The 11,761-nt window shown below is 46.0% G+C and overlaps 1 protein-coding gene across 2 annotated transcripts; it reads left to right on the top strand.

The window, feature by feature from the left end:
- Positions 1-2,878: 2,878 nt before the first annotated feature.
- LOC123123644 (uncharacterized) lies at positions 2,879-7,054 on the top strand. 2 transcript variants are annotated; one of them, XM_044544192.1, is made up of 3 exons: positions 2,879-4,532; positions 4,665-4,712; positions 6,814-7,054. In XM_044544192.1, the coding sequence occupies exons 1-2, from the start codon at positions 3,029-3,031 to the stop codon at positions 4,697-4,699; spliced, it is 1,539 nt and encodes a 512-aa protein (XP_044400127.1). In that variant the 5' UTR covers positions 2,879-3,028; the 3' UTR covers positions 4,700-4,712; positions 6,814-7,054. The 2 variants fall into 2 exon arrangements, with proteins under 2 accessions (XP_044400127.1, XP_044400128.1); XM_044544193.1 differs by lacking the exon at positions 4,665-4,712 and having other exon boundaries at positions 2,951-4,532.
- Positions 7,055-11,761: the final 4,707 nt, after the last annotated feature.

The raw sequence follows: 11,761 nt of genomic DNA, 5'->3' as shown, positions 1-11,761 counted from the left end.
GGGATCTCATCCGGGACTCCGAACAACATTCGGTAACCACGTATATCTATTCCCTATAACCCTAGCGTCATCGAACCTTAAGTGTGTAGACCCTACGGGTTCGGGAACCATGCAGACATGACCGAGACGTTCTCCGGTCAATAACCAATAGCGGGATCTGGATACCCATGTTGGCTCCCACATGTTCCACGATGATCTCATCGGATGAACCACGATGTCGGGGATTCAATCAATCCCGTATACAATTCCCTTTGTCAATCGGTATGTTACTTGCCCGAGATTCGATCGTCGGTATCCCGATACCTTGTTCAATTTCGTTACCGGCAAGTCTCTTTACTCGTTCCGTAACACATCATCCCGTGATCAACTCCTTGGTCACATTGTGCACATTATGATGATGTCCTACGGAGTGAGCCCAGAGATACCTCTCCGTTTACACGGAGTGACAAATCCCAGTCTCGATTCGTGCCAACCCAACAGACACTTTCGGAGATACCTGTAGTGCACCTTTATAGCCACCCAGTTATGTTGTGACGTTTGGTACACCCAAAGCATTCCTACGGTATCCGGGAGTTGCACAATCTCATGGTCTAAGGAAATGATACTTGACATTAGAAAAGCTTTAGCAGACGAACTACACGATCTTGTGCTAGGCTTAGGATTGGGTCTTGTCCATCACATCATTCTCCTAATGATGTGATCCCGTTATCAACGACATCCAATGTCCATGGTCAGGAAACCGTAACCATCTATTGATCAACGAGCTAGTCAACTAGAGGCTTACTAGGGACATGGTGTTGTCTATGTATCCACACATGTATCTGAGTTTCCTGTCAATACAATTCTAGCTTGGATAATAAACGATTATCATGAACAAGGAAATATAATAATAACCAATTTATTATTGCCTCGAGGGCATATTTCAAACAATTCCATCTTCAGGGAGCCGCCGCTGTCTCGCCTTCCTGAGCATGACACAAACCCTAACAAGACAGGAAAAAACGACTGAAAACGGAGCCCTCCCGCCGGTCCTTGGCAGGATCCACCGCTCCCCCATGGCCCTAGGGCCACCGGAGACGAGGCGGACCTGCGGCGGCGCCGGCAAGAGGCAGAAACCCTAGCTTTCTTTATTGGAGGAGGAGGAGCGACTTGGCCCTAAAGCCGCCTGTTGTGCTTACTAGAGGAGACTGGATTAGCTATTTTAGGGGAATTACGTTGTGGTATTGGTGTTGAGTAGCTGCACCTTGATCAGACTGCCCAGGATGGCCTTCATCGTAGGCGGCCAAATTTACACAATTCTTTTACACTTTCATACATATAAATCTAACTGTAAAGGAACATTGCACACAGTTACAACCAAATAAATCACATAGTTTCTACATGACAATAATGAATAGTTTGAAACCAAATAAAAATGTCATAGTTTACAATCAAATGAATTTTAAATTGTCACAAATATGTTGAAACAAAAAGAGCCGATACATCTATTGGTTGTTAAGGTGAATCCACATATGCTCAACCAAATCATCTTTAAATTGAATATGAGTTGCCCAATCACACATTTTTGTATGAAATTAGACAATGATGCAAGGCATGTGGACTCACTCATCCAGACATACTCTTCCACAAGATCACAGAAAATTCCGTATGCAAGCATTTGAATATTTGCAGTGCATTTTTGACAAGAGGAGAAGCCAATCTTTCCAAGGGCATCATTCTTGCATCTAAAGTAATCATCATACGCCACCAGTCCTTTCCAAATACGGTTGAACACATGTCTCGCCATCCGAAAGTGGCGCCAGGAAAGCTTGGGATTATATATAGAGCGGGGACGTGAACTAAAACTAATCGGTGAAGACTAGGCAATGGTCACTCTCTCTGTTGCAATTCAACGCCGGAGCATGGCCCGGGATCGACCCCCTAAACCTCGGCCACTGCATAGCCGTATGGTCATTGATGACCATAGCCGCAACCACAAGATCCTCATCGTCTCATGAACATATGAAGTTATTGAAAAAGAACTCATCCCCGCTACCCATGCTACCTTGTGGGCAAAACGCCGAAACCTTGCGGTTGTGGTGGAGTAGCAGCCGGTGAAGAGCCCCATCCCTTCCCATACAGGTAGCAAGTCTGTCGAAGTGGAGGCGAGGGCGGTCCTGGCGGCTGTGGCAGACCGCCCCTTCTTGTGCTACGCCGGCGATAAGCAGAGGCAACAAATGCCACCAAGAGTGGGTCTCAGATGCGCCGTGGAGGTGGGGAAGTGGGTGGATGTGGATGGAGGCCTGGGTAGCGTCCAAGCGGCCGAAAGTGGGTGGACGGCGAGGGCGGCATGGACGGAGGTGTCGAGTGTGGATGGAGGGAGAATGTCCGATGTGACACCGACGGATGTGCCAAGGGGAGGATAAGGGAGGGCGTCGCGAGCGTTCGTGCTGAGTTTGCGTCCATACAAACCCGGGTTGGGCCAGAATTGGGTCGCGGCAAAAAAAAACTGACACTCGTCCGTTTCCGTCATCGGGTTGGGCCGTGTTTTCGTCCGCACGGACTCAAATGACGCGGCGGACCAAATGGGTCACGACGTTGGAGTTGCCCTAAGCTGCGAGGATTCATCTTCCAGGTGTTTGGACAAAGATTGGAGAATTCATCTTCATGTGCTATGTTTTTGTTCTTTTTAATATATAATAAGTAGTCTGTGTTATCCTTGTGCCATTGTGGAGGTTGCGTCCTTTTTTTTTTGTAAAATGGAAATAAAGCTTTCTCAAAAAAAAAGGAAAAAAAGGCCATGAGTTCCCGTGCGGTTCACGAGACCGAAAGAGCCGGTGCCCGGCTGCACGCGCCCATACATCTCATCTTTATTCCCCATCGGCCTTCTTGCTGAGGAAACCCTAGCCTCCGCCGCACCCCGACGCCTCTCCACCCGCCGCCGCGCCGCGCCGCACCCCCCCCCCCCCCCCCCACACCCCACCCACTCCACCCGACGCCGCACCGCACCGCACCGCACCGCTCCCCCCTCTCACCCGCCGCAGCTTCCATGGATCTGCCGCAGAGAGCCATGTTGGGTGGCGCTGTCTTGCCGCCCGACTGCCTGCTGGACCGCCGCGTCCGCACGGACTTTGACGACGATGATGAGAATGATCTGATCGGCCTGCAGCCATTCAAGATACTCAGGTGCGTGGAGAAGACGGCGGTGGGGTTCACTCCTGAGATGCAGGGCTATGCCACTGAGGTAGTTGAGAGCTTACACCTTGGTCTGCATCTCGCCAGCGGACCGCCAGGCCTATCTTGTCTCGGCCTCCGAGGCGGCAGCCCATTGACCAAGGTCGAAGCCGTTGATCAAGGCATCATCGTCCTCACGACCACATTTCTGCATGACTTTAGCCGCATTGTATATCTGGTTTATGATGCCGACAACGGATCACTGCACATGGCCCCTGCGCCGGAAGACCCCTCATGGCTATTCACGGGTCTCACTGTTCGCCTTCTCATCGTGCGCCCCAATTATGGTGACTACACGCTGGCCCTATTGGGGAAGCTGGATGGAGAGGGGGATGCACTCTTGGTTTGGCAACCCAGCTCCTCGTCCGTGCCACCGTGGTCCAAGATCAAGGCAGTTGGCGTTGAATCACTCATCGGCAAGAGCTCGTTGCAAGTTGACTGCACCTTTTCAGCCAGTGGCATGAGCTGCTGGGCGGATCTTCTGAGGGGCGTCACCTTCTGCAACCCCGGCCTCTTCAGTACAGGGCTCCACAATAAAGAATACATTCTCAAGTTTGGCTTCTTTCCCCTGCCCCAAGAGTTGGTTGAAAAGTCCAAGGATCATCGACGTAGCAACAGCCGAGTGGCACGGCCAGAAGCCTACCGCACCATGGGCACCACCCTCCAAACTTGGTGGCGTAAATTCCCCCCGTTCTACAATGTCAGGTTTGTCTCCATCGATGGCTTCCTTGAGCCCATCGATCTCAAGGACCGCGCCGTAACCGTGTGGTGGCTGTGCCAAAAAGGGCTCGAGTGGAAGCTGGAGTACAAGATCAGCCTCGAGGCTCTGTGGGAATTCAATGGATTTGGCGATCTGCCAAGGAATTTAACTCCAATGTACCCCCTCCTCAGCCCAAATGATCATGAGATGGTTTATTTTGCACTTGGTGAATGGCGTGAAAACCAGAGCAACTGGTTGTTCATCCCGACATGTGCGCGATATTTACTTGCCATCAACCCACAGCACAAGACCGTAGTTGCCTCTGTGTGTCTCGCTGACTATTTTGGAAATCCTAACATCCCTCCTGACATCATCAGCTCTGATTTCCAGCGGCACATCCATACCGTGAGTCTGGATCTTCACATAATGTTGATGGAAACGATGAAGCAGATGTCATTGACATCGTTGGACCCTGCTGAATATGATGAAGAGGAGGCTAAGAAGCTGATGAAGGAGGAGCCATGGACCTGGCAAGAAAAACTGAAGGAACAAGATAGGCCTCTTCCTCTTCCTCTTCCAGCTCGGTACTACAGGCAGCCTTCTTTGGCTCGACTCATAGGTATCTCTAACTTGTCTAAACAAGGAATTCAAAATCTACGAATACTGAACATCCATTTTGTCCATGAATATTCAGTTGAAAATGTGCATTTTCTTATTCTTGGTCCTGAGGTTGTTTACTCTCTCTGCATAGGCAATGCAGATACCATTCTGAAGCTATCAGATTGACATGCTGTCTCTGGCAAGTCCATTCAACTTCTATATGCATTAACAATAAGCTTTTTGACGGAGTAGTCTGTGTACATAGGCCACTTAATGGAGCACCAACTATCTTACTTGTTCAAGAAATTTCAGGACCATCGCATCAATCAACTCCTCTTAGTTCATCGCGGAATAAAAAAACTCCTCTTAGTTGCTCACTTAGGCTGGTATCACCGATTATTTGGCAGGATAGACAACCAAATATACCTCTTTTTAGAAACGGCAAACTTTCTTGCATATTTGGAAGGTCACAGTACAGGAATTTGGTGAAACTTACATTACAATTAACATTCAGTACTTGGCCACCTTATGAGGTTTGAACAATGGCGTCATGGATTCAGTCACCTGCTTTATACCCAAAATAAGTTGTCTAGATTACTTCCTTAGCAAATTCAACAGAATTATCTGCTCATGTGTTGAGAATTTACATCTCCATTTTTAACCTGTAGCTGGGTTACCAAAGACCCTCAGAAAAACATTTAGCGAAACACCAAACCACCGGTTGCATACTTAAGGTATTGGTTTCTCCATGTTTAAGTAAAGCAGAACAAAGTAGAATTTGTATCCCAACATTTTGCATATATGAAATTGAATGCTCAATTTTTATGCTGCATACAGTTAGAACTTTTTCTCTGCTAAACATTTAGAATTTTCAGAATTCAGTGCGTGAAATGATTTCTTTCATACAAGTTTTCAGAATTCAGTGCAGCTTTGGCAATTAGGCACCATTTTTTTCAGCCGCTTCATTACTCGATGGATATAGATGAAAAAAAATGGCAATTAGGAACTATTATTTCCAGCTGATCCATTACTCAATGGATAGACATGAAATACGATCAAGAACTAAAATCACCTTCCTGTATCAGTTTGTCCAAACTGAGATTAAAAGTGAATAGTCTTCGTATATAGATGAAATATGAAGAAGCACGTCAGTAGATTGATCACTTGATATGAGCACACGCGACTACCTAAGCAAGTGGGGGCGAGAGGCACTGGGCTTACAAGGAGATGTAAACTCTCAACACATGAGCAGATAACTCGGTTGGATGCTGCCCCGGCCGCGAAGGCCTACACGTACGAGGAGCCTTTTCACAGGCTGCAGCATCCAGGCCATCTGCGGCGTTGCGCGGGGCGTGGAGGCCGTGGAGCGTGATCTAACGGAAGATCTCGTAGCCGATGCAGAGTTGACCCCGTCAAAACCATCACCACCACGGTCGTCGGCGCAAGTCCTTCCCATCACCACTGATGAGGCTCCTATGGAACGCGAGGACTGACTCCACCAAAATCCACACCCAGCAGCACCCTCTAGTTTACGTTCACTAGGAATACAGTTGTCTCTTATCAACATTTGAGACATAATAGGAGGATATATTACTTTGAAGTGTTCATATTTTTCTGTCTGAACTTTGAAGCATTTTTAGTTCCTGTGATTGTTTTATATGTGCTGATTGGCTCTGTTTGTGATTCTTCATATCTCTGCTGGTTACCCTGCTTTTGTCTGACATGTCGGATCGGTATTAAACATCTTGTTCCATATATTAAATGTCTAATTCTCTGATTGGTATTAAACATCTTGTTCAGTAAACTGCATTGATCATGCCTAATTTCGAATAGTGGTGCTTGAGACATGGTACATGAAACTGAAAGAACCATGTTAACTCATCTCCACCTCTGAACTCTCTCTAGCATAGCATTCAGCTGTGACATAACCTTTCCTCTTTTGCTGTTTATTTATCACCTTTCATGTTTTCATGTGCCCTGAATGATGTTTTCTTGCAAGATATGATTACCAAAAGAAGTACCTAGCTTTGACGTGGCATTTATTTATGAGGAAATCAGATTACTACCAGAGTAAAATCTAATGTCATGTCATGTTTTACTTTGTTGAAATTCTGAGGGTTGGGTATATTCTTTGGATTGTAGTTATGTTACAAGTTCTTTTTTGTTGTGCAAGATGATAGATCAGTGTATCATGCAAAATTATTAATGCAAATAATTAATATGATTATGCTAATTTTATATGTACAGCTATCATCACTGTCCTTTCTAGGTTGATGAATCTGCCTTCGTCTTATTTTCAGGAGTTGCATGGCTTGAAGAGATATGAAGAATCACAAAGAGAGCCATGTGTCACAGCGCTTGTAGAACAAATAAACGGGGTGTCGATGAAATTGCACAACTTATTTTCTTCCCGCATTACCTTTGTTGGTAAGAATAATGTGTAATATAATTTGTCATGAGTTGATACTTCAGAGATGAGCGACTGAGTATGAATTATTGCACTTGGAAGTTGGCTTGATACTTCACAATGTTGCAATGCAAGTCTTGTAGTACTGTTGATGTTGTATGGTGGTGTTGTTGGTCTGCAAGCTTGCTGTTGTATGCTGCTGCTAGTACCTAAGTTGTGCTGTGCTGCTGTTCTAGAAGTTTAAGCAAACGAGGGAATTATGTGGGTGAGGGATTAGAGGGGATTGGGTGGAGGGGAGGGGATCACCAAATCCCCTCCAATTCCCAACCCCCTTGGTGCTGGAAAATCTCCCCTCCCAAACGAGGCCCAAGGAAAGAAACGAGGAAGAAGTTTGTGGTGTGCATCATCATATCGACATATCAAATGTAGCAGGCAGTAGTTACTTAGCTAGTTGTTGATACACTGGATTTAGATCTGTTGCTTGGTGAATTTTCTGGCAAATCAACTGATTTGTTGGTTTCTTCATGCCTAGGATTAATGGCGGGACTATTTGAAAATTAGTGCTGGGTTGAATGAGTATAGTTTGGGGCACCGGTTCACTAGTTCATTCTGTATTATCAAATTAAATTAGCCCGTGAATTAGATTCCCTTGTTTGTTGTTGATGTCTGTATGTTCAAGATTTTTTTACCAAGATAGTTAAGTTATTTATGCTTGAGATTTTTGTTTACTTTTAGACCAAAACTAGTGTAGATAATAACTGAAAAAAGTGAAGCTAAAATTTCATGCTTTGTCATTTTCTTTAGCAAGGATAGTTTAATTAAGCACTGATTGTTTTGTTTTGTTCTCCATTTTCTTTTCTTGTCCATCTCAAGAGTATATGCTCTCTTTTCTTGAATCTGAACTGCAGTACTTCCTGATGTTCTTGTTGTCATGTATAACTCGGCATAGTAGCAGGCTAGTCGTAGGACAGTGAAGCTTGCATGTATCATGACGAGATCGTTGTAATGAAATATAGGCTTACAAATGTCACCATTGACCGTGAAATCATATTGTTTTTGTTCCTCTATTTTATGAATTTACAAGCTTAAGAATTCATGAGCTTAATGTCGCATGTAAACAGCCACCCGGGTTCTTGTTTTCTTGGTGCTTTTGCTTGAAACTCACCAATTATAATTCTATCTTTTGTGTGCGTGAATTAGGGGCTGGGCTTGCGCAGGTTGCAGTCCAATCTCAATCCTCACTTGGCATGAGAGGAAGATTTGATTTCATGTTCTGTATTAACCTTGCTAAGCCTAGATGATCTTCTCAAGAGTGTAGTGAGATGATATTATCAATTAGTTTGTAGATTAGTTGATTATTATTTCCAAATTCTGGAATTATTTTCATGTGTATTTTTTGGAACTATTTATGGTTTTTGTTGGATCATTTAGAGAACTTTATGTGGATTATTCAGTTCTCTAATGATTTCTACTCCCTCTGTCCCATAATGTAAGACATTTTTTGACACTACACTAATGTCAAAAAATGTCTTACATTATGGGATGGAGAGAGTAGTTAACTGCCAATGTGTTGCAATGGGGCATGCATATATCCTAGTGGTTCAACATCAATCTTGTCTACTACTACCTTCGTCCAAAAAATCTTGTTCTTCAAATGGATGTTTCTAGTATCACAAATTAGTGCTAGATACATCCATTTGATGGACAAGCTTGGGACAAGTTTTTTCGGACGGAGGGAGTATATGTTAGGAGATATGCAACATGTATTCCCATGGCTATATATACTCTAACATACCCCCTCAAACTTATGGTGGATAAAGAACACTGAGTTTGGAGAGATATAAGCTATGTTGTGCTCGAGTCTGTGCCTTTGTAAAGAAATCCGCCAACTGTAACTCGGAAGGCACATACTGAAGAGCAATAACCTGATCCTGCACACCAACGCGCACATAAAAAGCATCAACACCAATAGGCTTGGTGAGCTCATGCTTCACAGGGTCATGCGCAATGCTAATAGCACCTGTACTGTCAGGCAGTAGTCAGATACTGTCTGACAGTAGAAGAGTAGGTGTAGTGACAGAAACACCAAAGTCCTGAAGTAAACACCGTAACTAAGTCACCTTTGCCATCAAAAGAGGCATAGCTCGCAACCCAGCCTCTGCACTGGAATGGGAAACTGTAGTCTGTTTCTTTGTCTTCCAGGCAATGAGAGAATCATCAAGAAAAACACAGTAAGCAGAATGTGAACGGCGACCCAAGGGATCACTAGTCCATGTAGCATCCGAATAGGCCTGAAGTTGTAATGAATTGGAGCAAGGAAAGAACAGACGGTGAGAGATTGTGCCAAGAAGATATCGGAGAACACGAAGGAGATGACTGTAGTGAACCGAAGTGGGTCGGGAGCAGAGGCAAACTGACTCAAAGTATGGACTGGATAAGAGATATCCGGACGAGTGCCAACTAGATAGACAAGACTCCCAACAAGATGACGATAACGCGTCGGATCAGACAATGGATCACCATCAGCATCACGGAGGTGAACATTGAGCTCTATGGGAGTCTCAACAGTGCGGCCATCAGTAAGAGCAGCACAAGCAAGAAGATCATGGATATACTTTTTCTGGGAAATAAAAAAGGCATAAGAGGTAGAAGAGACCTCGATCCCAAGAAAGTAGCAAAGAGGGCCAAGATCATACATAAGAAACTGCTCATTAAGACATGCCTTCACAAAGGCAATATACTCGGGGTCGTCACCAGTGCTGATCATGTCATCAACATAAAGAAGAAGAAAAGTCCGACCACGAGCTGAAAGGTAGACAAACAACGCCGGATCATGAGTAGTCGCTGAAAAGCCAGCGGCAGTCACCACAAATGCAAAACACTCAAACCAGGCCCGAGGGGCTTGCTTGAGGCCATAGAGAGAGCGACGAAGACGTCACACCATGCCATCAGGTACGGAATACCCAAGTGGTGGCTGCATATAAACCTCCTCACGCAGCTCACCATTAAGAAAGGCATTCTTAACATCAAGCTGAGATACAGACCAGTGGCGAACAAAGGCCATGACAAGAAGTGTGCGAACAGTGGTCATATGGGCCACAGGAGCAAAAGTCTCATCATAATCACGACCATGCTCCCGCTGAAAGCCACGGGCAATAAGATGAGCTTTGTAATGCTCAAGAGAACCATTGGAGCGAGTCTTAATCTTGTAGACCCACTTATAAGTGATGGGACGGACACTAGGAGGAAGAGAAACAAGATCCCACGTGCCGGTACGCTCAAGACTAGCAAGCTCCTCTGCCATCACAAACTACCATTCAGGATGAACGACAACTTGACGATAAGAAATCGGCTCAAGAATAACCCAGTGCTTGGAAAACTAAGGCGATCAATAAGCGGAAGTGGACGAGGACGCAAGCCATAACTAGGCTGAGACGAGGAAGATGGCACATCAGTAGACGCATCCACAACACTTGGACGACGAGTATAATACTAAGGAAAAGATGGAGGAATACGAGGAAGGATCTCCGGAATAGGCGAAGGTGACGAAGAAGACATAGGGGTGAAGGTGTAGAATCCTATGACAAGCAAGGTGTGGAAACCATGGGAGATGGTGGCGCCGGATCTACAATCGTCGGAGAAGAAGAGGCAGTCACTACAAAAAAAGACACATTCGTGACATTTTGGGCTGAACGAAATTTTTTCTGTCATGCTTATGACACTTCTATGACGATAATTGTGACAAAACCCGGTATCATCATAAATGTGGTGGGCTCCTACTTCTATGACAAAAAATCATGACAAAAAATGGGCTTTTCGTCCTGGGCGGGCTGGAGACGCAGCTGCATGACATTCTTTGGACCGTCCATGACAGAAACAATCGTGGTAGAAGCAAGGGCGAGGAAAATATTGGGGAGTTCCCGGTTACGGTGGGTGGCCGAGACCGAGCAATGCACAGAGGTTTGCGCGTTTCTCTCGTACACGTACGCGCTTGTGTGCGAGGCGTTGGGCTCTAACTGAACCCGAGCGAGGCGTTCGCTTACTAAACCCGAGCGATTGCACTGGCTACACGTTACTGAACCCGAGCGATCGATCGATCCCTGACTGTTAACTGAACCCGATCGAGCGATTCCTTCGCTACTACTGCTAACTGAAACCGATCGAACCTGTTGCCTCTTGATGAACAATGAGCGTTGTTGGGGGTTGGATGAACAGTTTCCGGTGGGGCTTGGATGAACAGGACCTCGTGGTAGTAGAGGCCGTTGCCGCTGGATGAACAAGACCCCAACCGCCGGTTGGGGGTGGATGAACAGGAGCCCGTGGAGGGCTGGATGAACAGTAGCCGGTGGAGGGCTGGATGAACAGTAGCCCGTGGAGGGCTGGTTGAACAGTAGCCGGTGGAGGCTGGATGAACAGGAGCCCGTGGATGAACAGGAGCCCGTGGAGGCAGGAGGAAGACGCCGTCACTACTAGGGAAAAGCTTATAGTCAGACGCTTACTAGTAGCGAGGGTTTATACCCCTCGCTACTGCTACTTACTAGTAGCGCGGAGTTTTACCCCTCGCTACTACTAAGTTGATAGTAGTAGCGCGGGTTTTTAACCCTCGCTACTACTAAGCGGTCTCTACCGTGCCCCCGAGACATGCCATAGTAGTAGCGAGGGGTATAAACCCGCGCTACTACTAAGTTGATAGTAGTAGCGCGGTTTTATACCCCTCGCTACTACTATGTACGAGGTAGGTGAAGTCGCCATATCCTCGGCTGAATCCCCATCTCCTCCCCAAAATCCCTCCTCTCTTCCGTCACTCTCTCCTCTCACTTTCCATACGCTCTCACATGGAC

The sequence above is a fragment of the Triticum aestivum genome, chromosome 5D (genome assembly GCF_018294505.1).
Source record: "Triticum aestivum cultivar Chinese Spring chromosome 5D, IWGSC CS RefSeq v2.1, whole genome shotgun sequence".
NCBI lineage: Eukaryota > Viridiplantae > Streptophyta > Magnoliopsida > Poales > Poaceae > Triticum > Triticum aestivum.
The sequence above is the reverse complement of the archived record's forward strand: the minus strand, read 5'-3'. Positions and strand labels throughout refer to the sequence as shown.